This window comes from Drosophila montana, unplaced genomic scaffold, assembly GCF_035044405.1.
Source record: "Drosophila montana isolate Dmon_TW-CO22-7 unplaced genomic scaffold, ASM3504440v1 contig_3200_1, whole genome shotgun sequence".
Lineage (NCBI taxonomy): Eukaryota > Metazoa > Arthropoda > Insecta > Diptera > Drosophilidae > Drosophila > Drosophila montana.
The window spans coordinates 6,758,542-6,772,333 of record NW_026998080.1 but is presented as its reverse complement, the minus strand read 5'-3'; the positions used below and the strand labels follow the sequence as shown (position 1 = coordinate 6,772,333).

The window sequence follows — 13,792 nt, the reverse complement described above, 5'->3', positions numbered from 1 at the left end:
AAAATGGATGGAACTGGGGGAAAATAATGTTCAGGATGTGCTTGTACAACAGGCAGGGGGATGGGGATGCTTAGCTGCGGAATAAATTAGTATTAAGATTGTTTTTTGGCCATCTTTCTGTTTGTTTTTCTTGCTGTTGCCCCGAACTGAAGAAAGTCTATACATCGTCACATATATTTGTATATTGCACAAGAAAACCTTTCAAAGAGCATTCGAAATTTATCAAAGTGTTAGCTTAAAAGGCAAGAAGTCGCACAGGGTAATTGCTAGTCGAGCGCTGTCAACTGCATGATTCCTATTTGTTCAATTACCAAAGAACAGAATAGAAAATATTAATTTTCGTTTTTCATTTCTGCATTGAATAGCAAAGTAATTTGCAATTATTGCTTGGGTTCAATACACAAAAAAAAAGAGAAGAAAACCTGACTGAATGGAGAAAGTCTTTTGCTGTTGTTGTTTGTTGGCCATTTGGCCTTGTTATTGTTTTTTTGTCTTCATCTATTGGAAATAGCTGCACTTGGCAGTTGTGGCTGGATCAAAAGGCCAATGCGCTGACAAGGACACGAGCTGCCATTGTTGTTATCCTTGCTGTCGACGCTGCAATGTTGCGTGTAATTGGCCGCTGACAAGACATTGACATTGTGGCCATCGCATGCAATGTCAAATGGCAAGTTGTTACAGTTTGAAGCATAATTGGCATCCAAAGCATAACCGGCAGGTGGACTTTAGTTGGAATGGCTGCATAAGTGCGTTGACATGCAATATGAGTTGCACAAGGAATGTAAACGACATCCTTTGAGATTGGAGCGAATCTCCACTTGAATGGAGGGTAAACATGAAAACACACACACACACACACACGCACACACATGACTGGCAGAAATCTATCATGTGAACGAGCAGACTCATGTAACAGTTAAGCACTTGCATATAGGTATGGGCACCGGCATTGGCATCCCCATGTCATAATCATGTATATTCAGACGTTGCAGCTCGACATCTCGCCGGGTAACAAGCAACTGTCGATCATCCACAGGCCCCTGGCCAACAGTCTATGCACGTTGTACACACTCAAAGGCATGCTTATTGCAATATTTGATACATCCGGTTCCGTTTGCCTCATTATGCTTTGGCAGACTTTGGCATATATACGTATAAATATATATTTATAATGTCTGAATGTCTGTTGTACATATTGCTGCAAAAGTCAAATAAATACAACGCTCGGTTTATTTGAATACCAACCCTGCACCCATAACCCTATTCCGTTGCCCTGGCGTAATATTGTAAATTTGTTGCAAACAGCGCACGCTAAGCGAAACTTAAATGAAATCCAATAAAATTATTGCCCCAGCAAGCATGCCTGAGCAGTCCACGCGCCCAGGACATCGCCCAAGCGCAATGGCGGCATGTCCTTTCTCTGTGCTCACAGCGGGCGCTTAATGTGATTTGTGCTTTATACTTATTTGCGTTCCAGTTCCAGTTTGAGGTTGAGGTTGAGGTTGAGGTGGTCGGTCGCTTGAGACGGTCGAGTTGGGGTTCTGGTCTCTGTTTGTTTTTCCTGCTCCTAACTAATGCGCATTTAGCTGGCCCTTCGAAGTGCCAAATAATTTTTAATATTATTAAGTTAATGTTGCTTGCCAACAATGGCCCATTGTTGTCCGCCTGCATTTATCATGGTATATAGCACAGCATAATACATAAATTAAATCAATTAGCAAACTTTGCTCGCCGCCGTCCCGACTTCAAGTTGGCCACGCTGGCTCGTTACAGGCGGTTGCCGCCAGTTTGCTTCCACGACGTAAACAAATTAATTTTGCGGCTAGTCTCACAACTAATGGAATACTGATAGCCATACCATTATTAACACGACCCAGTTGGCAAGTTCAACTTTAGCCTGCTCTGGCGGCGAGCACCAACTTATTGCTGCAACATTTTCATAACCCTACACATGGGGCGTTATGAGTTAGTTTAGAAATATTTAACGTTCTCTAATAATATTCTAATATTCTATTCTATTATTTACTCAAGTAACATATATTCTTGATTAGCTTGTGAAACTATGGCCATATAGAGTGCTTCTCTATACATCTTAATTATTATTATATTATAGTAGAATTTGATTTACTTACAGTTCCTTTATTTTTTTTTTTTCAACAGCACTCTCGATTCCTCGTTGTTCGCTTGCCTAACTGATAAGGTTACTTGGAAGTTTTTATATATTTTTTAGTTGTGGTTTATGGCGATATTGTTATTGTCTCTTTGTCTGGATAGCTGTCTTTCTGGATGTTCTTCAAGTCAAATATTTTCTATAATTTTTGTTTATTCCTCGATTCAAATCAAATACAAAAAGTTATAAAAGATAACTTTTAAATGTATATATTATTTCAGCCAAACTAACAAAGTTTAATGTCGTTAGCAAGAGCATTTGATGATCACCTTTCGTATATCTAAAAAACACATCTGTAAGGGTATTTGAGCTTCGGCAGTTCTAAGTGAACTTTTCATTCCACTTAGTTGTTTGTATATTTCCTTTTTCGCTAAGGTTCGACGCTGCGTTTTTAAGCTGCTGAAATAAATGAGCTTTGTTTTTGGCTGTGGCTGCTGCAACATAATGTGGGCGCATGGGGCAGTGCACCTAAATGAACTAAACGAACTTTTAACATTTCGACATTAATTTTGCTGCAGCCGTCCATTAGGCGGCCAAATTTATGTTGCAACTAATTGCAGGCAGTTACCGTGCTTCCGCTCTGCCAGCCAGCGACAGACAGTTGCCTTTTTTGATGCTTACAAGCGGTGTGTGTGTGTGTGAGTGTGTGAAGTATGTGTGAAATTTATCGAGCGTGCAAAGTCATTGAGCATTAAATGGCGTATCTAGGCATGTGCGAGGTCGTGCGCCATGTCTGCTGCTCTTTATAATTGATTACTTTCATTAAATATTGTCTGCCGCCCACCTGTGGCAAACTGAGCAGCTGTAGCTGGAGCTGAAAGCGCTGCTGGGACACGGCACGATAGGAACTGGCGCGGTTAATGAAATTTGGCACGCCTTGGCCGTGAAGTGACTGAAACTGTTATAATTACGGAATCCATTAGCAAAAGTTGCACAAGCGTTAAATTTCATTTGTCAGTATTGCTGCAAAATGTTGTTCGACTCGTTGACAAGTCAGCTGCTGCTGCTGCCGCTTCTCGCTCTGCTGGTGGCGACCATAGGTCCCCCACCAAGAGCGGGCACAGTAAAAAGTGCTCCACTCACTTGGCAGCAAAGACAGTACTACCAGTCGAGCTGTATGTGCGCACAAGGCCTCATCTGTTGATAATTGATGGCCGATTGGTTTGCTTACAGGGAAGCAGCGCATAAGATTTACCACTACACCGCAGCCTGGTGCTACGCCGGAACCGGAGGAGCTGCGTAAGGTTTATCCCTGCTACTGCTACAAGCCTCCACAGCCAGGGGAATCCACAACCGAGGGCTATGAAAAGTACATGACTGAGAGCAAAGATATATTTATATTAAATAAATAAGTACAAAGCTAGTTGGCAAAGTTACTCACAACGTTAAGCCCAAGACAATGTTAACTTTTATAATCGCGCTAAAACGGTTTTTGAAGCTTTCTAGTTTGTCAACCGAACTGCTTTAGGTTCTTTTTTAAAGATCTGCGTATAAATGAATTTTCGTCCTTATCCGATTTTAATTTCATGTAAGAAAAAGGTGATTTTCAAAATAAATCGGGAAATCAACTGCCAGATATGTCAACGGTTTTATAGAATTTAAATAATTAATGATAGCTCAAAGGAAATGCATTTTCTACTATTATTTTAATTATCGTAATTAGTGTGGACACGCGCTGGCATGACTATAATTACGAGTATTTAATCATACAAGCAATTTGAAAGACAATTATAGAATAAATATGAAATCGAGACACCAGCAAATGGCTCAATCAACAGCAGAACGTCGAAGAAGGACAACGTCATGCTCATCAACAGCTTAAGTTTCTTCAGGAGTCACTGGACTGCCTGGAAAATAATTGGAGTTACCTACAAAAAGGTGAAATGGACACAGCTCTACATCGTCTATAGTCTCCTGTCAAATCTTATAGTAACCGTTTGGTATCCCATGCATTTGGGCATAATGCTTTTTAGAAACAAAAACTTTTCGGATGATATCTTGAACCTCACGACGTTCGCCACCTGCTTGGCCTGTTCGCTAAAGACCGCCTTATACGCCTATAACTTTGAAAAGGTCGAGCAAATGGAGCAACTGCTAAAGCAACTGGACTTGCGAATCAAGAGTGCGGCAGAGAAAGCCATCTACAGCCAGTTAAGAACACAGCTGAGAAACATTCTCTATGTCGTTATTGGCATCTATCTGCCAATTGGAATTTTTGCCGAATTTTCATTCATTTTTAAGAAAGAGCCTTCTCTCATGTATCCGGGCTGGTTTCCCTTTGATTACGTCAACTCGACGCGCAACTTCTACATTGCCCACGTATATCAGATTATGGGAATTGGCTTTCAAATTCTGCAGAACTATGCGAACGACTGTTTTCCAGCCGTAATGTTGTGCCTGATCTCAGCTCATATAAAGATGCTCTACGTGCGCTTAGAGCAGGTGGGAGTGGACGATGCCGAGGACGCTGAGGATCAGCTGGAGGCATGCATAACCGATCACAAGCGTTTGCTGGAGCAGGTAACATCTCGAAAACATCCTCTGCAGTATTTAATTTCCTTTGTTCGTTTGCAGACTGTTTCGCACCATTGAGTCCTTCATGTCGCTGCCCATGCTGATTCAGTTCGCGGTGACTGGGCTGAATATATGTACCAGCGTAGCGGGGCTGCTCTTTTTTGTTACAGAGCCCATGAGTGTAATATATTTCTTGTTTTATGCTTTGGCTATTCCGCTACAAATCTTTCCCATCTGCTACTATGGTACAGACAATGAGCTCTGGTTTGGAAAGCTGCACTATTCGGCATTCAGCTGTAATTGGATATCGCAGCATCGGAGTTTTAAGAAGAAACTGATGCTGTTTGTGGAGCGCTCATTGAAAGGGAGCACAGCAGTGGCTGGTGGCATGCTACGCATTCATATGGACACGTTTTTTTCAACACTCAAATTCGCCTACTCACTATTCACCATCATAATACGCATGCGAAAGAAATTGGTACAATAAAAGTCCGTAATAATGTTCATATATCTGTATTTGTGGAAATTTATATATGAACGTACTTTTATACCTTTCGCTTCGCTGTCTAACAAAAAACTGTAGTTTTAGATATTGCCCTACTATGCGATTCTCATGAATTGCAGAAAGGGATACAGGTTTCAATGCTTTATTATAAGTTTTATGTTAACAAGATGTATCTAATAAACTAATATATAATTAACTTAATATCTAATCATACTCTCAATATAATTTTTATTTTTTCAATATTGTTTCATCCTCATTGTATTTGTCTGACTTTCCCATACTCTGATTCTAACCAGCTATTTCTCTTGCTTTCAGTAATTAGTGCATAAAAAAGGCCTTCCTCTTACTTATAAATGCGTATGTGCATTTTTGGGTAAGTACATGTTTGCTTACATGCTTAATAATAAATCAATCTGCAATGCAGACCGATAACTGATACATAGAAAGGTTGCTTCACATATTTATAAAGCACTTGAAAAAATATTCAATTAAGTGTAAAGCTATTTGAACAAATTTCTTGTTTAACCTCTTTACTTTTGTATAAGATTCCTAATAATATGCTGATAACATCTAAATTCGTTACTCGAAAACAAAAACAAAATGCTTGTAATATTAGAACCACAGGACGCAGACTAAAAAACAGATTGTCCGTTGGAACTTGTTGTTGTCCGTTGCCAAGCAATAATTACAAATTATGCATGAAACGATGTGGAAGTGCGTACACGACGACGACTGGCTAATTGTGCAGAGGCAGAGTTCTGCCCAACCTCGCCATACTTCGCTTCACTTCACCCAAATCCCTTACCGCCTACGCCCGGCATGTTCGCAATTTAGCCATAAACAAGAGAATAGCTTTCAGCTGTCATTATGTTGATGGGGATGCAACATTGAGGCACTCAGTTTGATGTTGTAACTAACTGTTCTGTGGGGCTATACGATTTCAGTCAACCAGGCTGTAAACTGTGCACAAGTTGTTGCTATACCCTGTATAACTTGCAAATGGGCAGCAAAGAGTATTGGTTTGGTGCGCATGTTTGTAACAAGCAAATGAAGGAAGGAAATCTATTAAAATCGCTTTTTGGATAAGATTTTTAGCACGTATCTGGGAAAAAACATAGATTCAGACAGAATATATATTAGGGGATGTCTAATCGGTGCAGGGTATCGCCTAGTCGATCATTACTGTCCAGAGCACTTGTACACATTTTTATTTGTAGTTTCAGTTGTTTTAGTTGATATTGTTGTGGTGTTTTGCTCGTCCAATGGCCTTGTTTATGGTAAAAGCCGTGTGCTTAGTTCCTTTAAGGGATTTTTGGCTCGCAAATATTTCTAATAAAGCAACTCACACTTACAGCTGATTTAACAAATTTAATGAAAGGACGCCGAAAGGAGGCAGCTTTTTGTATTGTCTGCTCACATCACGTCGCAGTCGCCTGTCAGCCAAGTGAATTAATTAAATATGCTCAAAGTGCACTCTTCATTCCCAAAGTGGCCCCTTAAAAAAAGCCAAATGTTTCAAATTTATTGATTTGGCCAACCGTCTCCGACAAACATCAATGAAATTTTCATTAAATTGTGTAACTTCCTTGACTCCTACCCAATTGTGACTTTTCCCACAGTTTGCCAACTTTTGCTATAACATTCAATTGAGAAAGTTTTCCCAAAGAGAACTATGTTCAAAAAGAATATAAAGCGAGCAAAAAAATGACAAAATTTTGTTAAAAGTAGAATGTTGGTGTGGGCAGCACGTCATAAAGTTTCATAAGTATGTATAGTGTCCATGTTAACGTATTCCGTTTGCCGGTGCGTGATTGAAATTTTTTCAACTGTCCGCCAAAGTGCCTGCCACTCCGGATGCTGCACGTTCAGCATAGGAAGCAAGATCTGTGGCAGTCATTGTTATTGCTACCAGGTCACTTCTCAGCTACAATGAGACCGCTTAGCTGCTCAACTGCTCAGCTGCTCTGGCAAGGAATGGACATTAAATTTCATATTTTGTTATTCGTGGCTGCAACTGTAGCTGACAGCGGAAAAATGCTGCCTGCCAAAACAATAATAGCGAAAACAAAGTCTTGAAGAACTGAGCAATGGCAACTTTTAGACCATTTAATTTTTATACGCATCTTGAGGTATTTATAATATTGTGGTGAAATGTGTAACGAGACGGGAGACGTATTTTATTCCAAAAAATAATATATGTATATATATATATTCTTGATAAGTACTCATGCTTAGAACCATGTCCAGCTGCCTCTTTCAATCTTTTTCTCAATTTCTTGTGAAGCTTTGAATAGGGCGATTCTTCTTTTGCTGGAAGTTCTTATGTCGGCTTGAGCGGACCACAATATTACTACATATTTAATGATAAATGTCAGCATATATAAGTTTAGCTGTGCTGCTAATAGATGAGCCTTATCAGAGTCCGACTTCTTTATCATATGATGCCTGTTTTATCTTCTATAGGAAAGATTTGGTTATTGTAAAGCAAAATTATTTTTGTTTCAAGATATCTTCAGCCCTAGAAGATGCACTATTTTTCTATCATGTCTTTATTAGAAATTAGATACTTTATTATGTGGCTCTTATAAGAACAATCGCTGGGGAAATAGAACATTTGTATTAAAATATTGAAGGGTATTTAATCATCGTCCTGCTGTAGTTAGCTATTATTTCTTATTTCTGAATGATTATTGTGCGAATTATTTATAGACTGGGCAACACCCACACACATTCACCCACATTCACCCACACTCAGCCCACTTTGGTTAGCATTTCCCTTGAGATCTGCTTTCCGATTTGTGTATAGCAATTGTTTCAGACTTTTCTGCTGCTACTTACTTGAAGTGATAGCTGCCATTCTCATAGCCAAAGAATGGCACCGTGTACGTTAGCATCCAAATGTTGCCACCGCCGCAGTCGTAATATGGCTTTGACCATCGGCCATCCTCGTACTTGACGGCCAGCGTATCGTCCTCGACGCGTTCCTCGGTTCGGTTCGAGTACAGGTGGAAGGCTGCAAGGCACAAGAAAAGCAAAAAGGAAACTTATAACAGAATTTTTTCACTGAAATAATCGATAAACATGCCAAATTCTGATCAAGTATGCATCAACTAGACACGGGCTTAGGGTAATGCGATTATGCAAGGGCATCGGCAACATTTCTGTCCAAACGATAAGCGCATTGTCCTGCTGAATAAGCTAATGACTTTATAAGTGCAGTCCAAGCTGAGAGTCCCTGACTGGGCTACTGAGCTGAGCCAAACATGACAATAGTTACATTAAAAATAGATTTGACATTTTGTTGCACAAATTGTAGAATAAAGGAATAAAGCTTCTTATATACAATTGCAGCTTCTCGTAAATAGAAGGGCATGCAAAAAATATAAATATTTTTTCACACCCAGATTACAAAATGTATTTTAGCTATCTGCCAATAACTACTTAGTGAATATTGTAATTATTTATCATTCAATTGTTTAGTGCTTGTCATCAAAAGAAACAATACAATTTGAGGTAAGAAATTTATTGCTTATGAGCTGTAACTTTTTCGTTTATCTACAGAATCCTATTTTTTTTATTAAATTTGACTTGATAAATCCGCTGTCAATTTGTCTAACGTATTTTTCCTTAAAATTCGTAAAATTTGAATCTTTAATAGAATTCTATATATTCACATTTTTCCAGCTTAATAGCATACCTGAAGAATTCATATTGTAAATAGCGATTTCTTTGATGGCGTCAGCTTTATTTTATTTTCGCCAAGTAAATTTTTGCTAGTTTTCAGTTTTCCTAGAAGCCCATTCAATTGGCAATGTCGAAGCGAAAATCCACAAAATCACAACAATATTTACTGTTGAAAGGCTTTTGCTGTAAGCGGTATAAAGTATTCTGGTTGTCATAGTTGAAAATTCTGAGAAAACATAATTGTATGCCAAGCGACAAGTCAAGTTGCCTGTTGATCAACTAGACACTGCCAACCGATGGCCATTCTTGGAACTTGCCCCATTTATTATCTATAGACGAAAGCTGGAAAGTGCAGCTTTAAATTTGTAATAATTAATTTGCAGTGTGAATTGGCGAATGCTGGTGTTGATTTAATATTATCAATAGCATTCCTTATTTATTATATTGACCCAAACTTGCTTCAGAGAAATAATAATATTTACAATTGAAACATTTACGTTCAATTAATTGTTAATATGAGCCAAGCAAACGGCCAGTCGCGAGAATCGAGCAGCTGCCCAACTTGTTTCACCTGATACTTGTATAAAAGCCGCGTGCTGGGATTAGCCGCAACACAAAAGTCTTTGGCAATTGCTATGGCCCCGACATTCAAATTAATAAAACCAGCTCCGCTGACGGAGCGGGTCGCCTCTCGGGATGGCTGCATCTACATGTACAGGGGCATGTGGATAATTGGCTGGTTGCCACCAAAGGCGGGCAAGGGTCGGTATGTGTATCTCGTCTGGACATTTGTGACCTACTTCTTTGGAGTGTTCTATCTGCCTGTCGCGTTCGTCATCAGCTATGTGCGGGAGTTCAGCAATTTTGAGCCCGGTGAGTTTTTCACCTCATTGCAGTTGGCCATTAATGTGTACGGTGCCTCGGCCAAGTCGCTTGTCACGTGCAGCTACCTACGGCGTCTGAGCCAAACAAAAATCTTGCTGGACAGACTGGATGAGCGTTTGCTGAACGATGATGATCGCAAGAAGATACACGCTGTGGTAGCGCGCTGCAATTATGCCTTTCTGATTTATACTTTCATCTATTGCGGCTTTGCGGGCTCCACATTCCTGTCGATGGTGCTGAGCGGTACTTCACCCTGGGCCATCTATATTCCATTTTTGGACTGGCGAGATGGCCCGTTCAGCTTATGGATGCACTCGATCCTTGAGTATTTTACCATGTCCTTTGCCGTGCTGCAAGCTCAACTGTCCGACACGTATCCGCTGATGTTTACGCTCATCTTTCGCGCCCATTTGGAAGTGCTTAAGGATCACATACGCAATTTGCGTAGGAATCCAACCCGGACCGAGAGGGAGAACTATGAGGACCTAATCGATTGCATAATGGACCACAAACTGGTTCTCAGGTGAGACTGTCAATTGTGAAGGATTCGTGCTTGAGCAATGTGACAAACTAAATCTGCTCTGCTAGATGCTGCAATCAGCTACGTCCAATTATATATGGCACGATATTTGTGCAGTTTCTGCTCATAGGCATGGTATTGGGATTGACCCTGATGAACATATTCTTCTTCTCAAACTTCTGGCAAGGTTTCGGCTCCGTTTTGTTTGTTATTACGATTCTGCTAGAAACGTTTCCCTTCTGCTATACCTGCAATTTACTTATTGACGACAGCGAGGACTTGGCCAACACGATTTTCCAATCCAATTGGATCGATTCAGAGCCGCGCTATAAAACAACCATGATTAACTTCATGCACCACGTACAACAGCCAATCATTTTTATAGCCGGCGGCATCTTTCCCATCTCAATGAACAGCAACATAAGTGTGAGTACTTCTGAGATATTAGAAATTTCGCAATAAACTACAAAGGTCCTGCGAATCTCATTTTTGCAGGTGGCCAAATTTGCATTCAGCATTATAACCATAGTGCGGCAAATGAATCTCGCCGAACAGTTTCAGTAAAAAGGTTCCACTGTGCATTAGGGCTTATCCCATTTTCTATTTTAACGTAAATTATCATCTTTATTTATTGCACCCTTAAACGAGTCTGGCGCGTGCCAAGTGCTCGTCTGCAATTGCCTCTAACACAGACCCCTCAGTAAAAAATGTAACACACATACGCATACCCTCTTGGGTGGGCATTGTTTTGTGGCTGGCATTTGCATAGAATTTGTATATGTTATAGTTTATCTCGTAAGATTTGGCTGATTTAGTTGTGCTTTGCAATTGCGAGACCCAAAATGGTAATGGAAATGAAAAGCCGCAAGCGAACGGAACTCAAATCCCAGCGGGGGCCGGCAAAAATTTGCAAATTGTGTTAACAGACGGAAATTACAAGAAGCAGAAGAAAAACAAGCACGAGCAACGAGTACTCCACCAATGTCATGAAAATAATCAGTGCACATAAAAAGAGCAGACAGTAAAGGCGCCCGTTGGAGTGATGTCTCCTTTTTGAGAACGAAGCATTCGCAGGAAATACGCACATACGTATTACTGTTTACATATTGTATGTGATTTTTATTTAAATTTTATGTTAAACACGTGACGGGTAGACACGAAAAATATCATATCTATATATACATATACATATATATGCATGGTATGTTTATCCACTCAGAAAACAAACAGCCAGAAATCGTCTTTAAAATAGGATCTTAAGCAAGTCGCCATATTTTTTTTAGAATGTCTAAAGCGATTTACATAACAAATGCCTGCAAAGTAAAACGTATTTTATAAATCAAAAAAAAAGATTTTTAAAATATAGAAAATATATCCTACAAAAAAGCAGAAAACCTTTTCTAAAGGATATTTTTCAAGTTCATGTTTTCTTAATGTAAAATACATTTATAAAAATTTGTTTTCTGAAATTCAGACTGTTTACATTTGTTGGCAAATTTTCTAAAATTTGAGAACTATTCTTTTTTTAAGTGTATACATATGCATTTAAATATGTAGCGTAACAACTGAACCAGCCACGTTGACGGCAGCAGCAACAACAATGGCCAATTCGGCGTTCGAGCAAAATACAAATATTATGAAATATTTTTGTGGTTTTTCACACACATACACACCCGCGTGCATCAAATAAATGCAGCTGCTTTAAAAATGCATTTGCAGTCCGTATCAGAAAAAACTGTATATGTAACATAAGACATGTGACGTCGTATGTCTGTCAAATGTTTGCAATGCTATTTTATCTTCTCAAGCATTAAAGTGCTCTTTAAATAAATTAGTCATAATCTTTATGATTTTTTACGCCATCAATTCATACGGAATAACAAATGTAAATGGCTTAATTTATGCGTATTAATTATTTTGTAGGCTTTAAACAGCATTAACAACCGCATCGTGAGCAACATTATGAAAAGTAAACAAAGAGAACAACAAAACTGATGTTTCGAATTTATTCGTTGCTCCATTAATATATTATATTTTAATTTTGTACTGTGCTGGCTCTATTCAAGTGACGCGCACTGTAATAGCTGTATTCAAATTCAAAAAATGTTTTGCAGTTGGCCATTTGCTGGTTACAAAATGTTGATTATGGCGCCATAATTATGGCACATTGAGTGCATTGGCTTGGAATTGATTTTGATTTTTTGATAATTACAATTAATTGATACGCGTCTCTTATTTGCTTTTGATAAAGCCATTAAGTCAACTCTGGCAATAATTACGCAATTTAGCGCTGATTGCTGTCCAGCATGCCGAAAAATAAAATAAATTATGTAATGGCAAAAATGAAATCAAGGAAACGTTGCCACATTATATTTTGTATGCGTGGAAAGCGCGACATAATTTTCCGTTCGATAATTATTTAAAAAATACGATTCGTATAACAATCGTGTACACCGCAAAAATATAATTAAATTAATTGCGCTTGAATTGGCCGGCAATTTGTTGTGCCTGCAAAAAATGTATATATATATATATATATATATGTATTTATCAGCTGGCGTGAGAAAATCCCTGAAAATTTAATAAACTTTCTTGCCGCTTGCATTTTATGGTGCAGCCGCAGCGCCACTTTTGCGCCAGGCCAAACTTTTGCCGACAAACTTGAATGCGGCCACGAGCACGCCCGGGGACCAAGGCGAACGAGACCGTGGCAGAGTCTTAGGCTGCGGCTGGGGCAAGTTCAAATATGTAAATGCATATAAATTGAAAGTCAGCGGCACTATGCAGATATTCCAGCAGCGATGCTGGCCTTAAGGCGCAATTTAGCGAGCTCTGGAGGTTGAGTTGTTGCGAAATGCCTGTTATCCACATAGACACACAGACACACATGCACACATATACAAACACACATATATAGTTGCGTCTGACCGTAAATCATAGTTCAGAGCTGTGGCTATACCGTGAGGCATCTATCAAATAAGTTTTATTCTAGCCACGACGACGAACCGAGTTCGCCGGTTGCCATAGATATATGACCCGCTGTCAAAATGGTGGTCAACACAGACACACACACATGCACACAAGCACATACACATGCATGCACAAACACAAGCACCCTATCAATGGATGAAAAATGATTTGGTTTTCTTTTTATACTTTATCATAGTTCTGTCACGAAATGTGTAATGGAGATGTTGTCTTTAAACCCATAAACTATATCTATATATATGCTTGATGAGTATCAGCAGCCGATTCGATATAGATTAACATATATCGATAAAGCTATCAACATGCTGTCGGTTTTTCTGTTGTTATTTTAGATGTCTTAAGCTAACTTGGCATATCTGACATCCGACCACTGTATCATTGCAGAGAACAATCGGTTCACAAAGGTTTTTTTTAAACATATATCTGTGTTCGAGATATTCACAATTCACCTCACTATTTATCTACGGGATCTTTAGCTTCTGTACATAAGGGTATTTCATCTTCCGTTTTCCACGTTTTCATTCTC

At 39.2% G+C, this 13,792-nt stretch overlaps 3 protein-coding genes and 1 pseudogene across 5 annotated transcripts in view; 3 read left to right on the top strand and 1 right to left on the bottom strand.

Annotated features, from left to right (window-relative positions):
• Positions 1-13,792, bottom strand: part of LOC135432060 (probable G-protein coupled receptor CG31760) — a 58,349-nt gene that overhangs the window by 13,844 nt on the left and 30,713 nt on the right. For 2 of the 3 annotated variants that reach the window (XM_064687523.1, XM_064687521.1), the window contains exon 4: positions 8,028-8,202. In XM_064687523.1, the coding sequence (XP_064543593.1) occupies positions 8,028-8,202 (175 nt within the window). Of the gene's footprint in view, positions 1-8,027; positions 8,203-8,274; positions 8,376-13,792 lie in introns of those variants that run through there. The other variant, XM_064687524.1, reaches the window with a different exon arrangement.
• On the top strand, positions 3,126-3,559 carry LOC135431738 (uncharacterized). Its single transcript, XM_064687011.1, has 2 exons — positions 3,126-3,285; positions 3,344-3,559. The coding sequence occupies exons 1-2, from the start codon at positions 3,141-3,143 to the stop codon at positions 3,520-3,522; spliced, it is 324 nt and encodes a 107-aa protein (XP_064543081.1). The 5' UTR covers positions 3,126-3,140; the 3' UTR covers positions 3,523-3,559.
• Positions 3,749-5,171, top strand: LOC135432370 (odorant receptor 59a-like; annotated as a pseudogene).
• Or59b (Odorant receptor 59b) lies at positions 9,509-10,858 on the top strand. The gene is made up of 3 exons (XM_064688038.1): positions 9,509-10,281; positions 10,347-10,704; positions 10,774-10,858. The coding sequence occupies exons 1-3, from the start codon at positions 9,509-9,511 to the stop codon at positions 10,840-10,842; spliced, it is 1,200 nt and encodes a 399-aa protein (XP_064544108.1). The 3' UTR covers positions 10,843-10,858.

Coding starts and splice junctions, on each gene's coding strand:
- LOC135431738 (XM_064687011.1), top strand. CDS start 3,141: ATGTTGTTCGACTCGTTGACAAGTCAGCTGCTGCTGCTGCCGCTTCTC. Junction 3,286..3,343: donor ACAGTACTACCAGTCGAGCT/GTATGTGCGCAC, acceptor GTTTGCTTACAG/GGAAGCAGCGCATAAGATTT.
- Or59b (XM_064688038.1), top strand. CDS start 9,509: ATGGCCCCGACATTCAAATTAATAAAACCAGCTCCGCTGACGGAGCGG. Junction 10,282..10,346: donor GACCACAAACTGGTTCTCAG/GTGAGACTGTCA, acceptor CTGCTCTGCTAG/ATGCTGCAATCAGCTACGTC. Junction 10,705..10,773: donor CAATGAACAGCAACATAAGT/GTGAGTACTTCT, acceptor TCATTTTTGCAG/GTGGCCAAATTTGCATTCAG.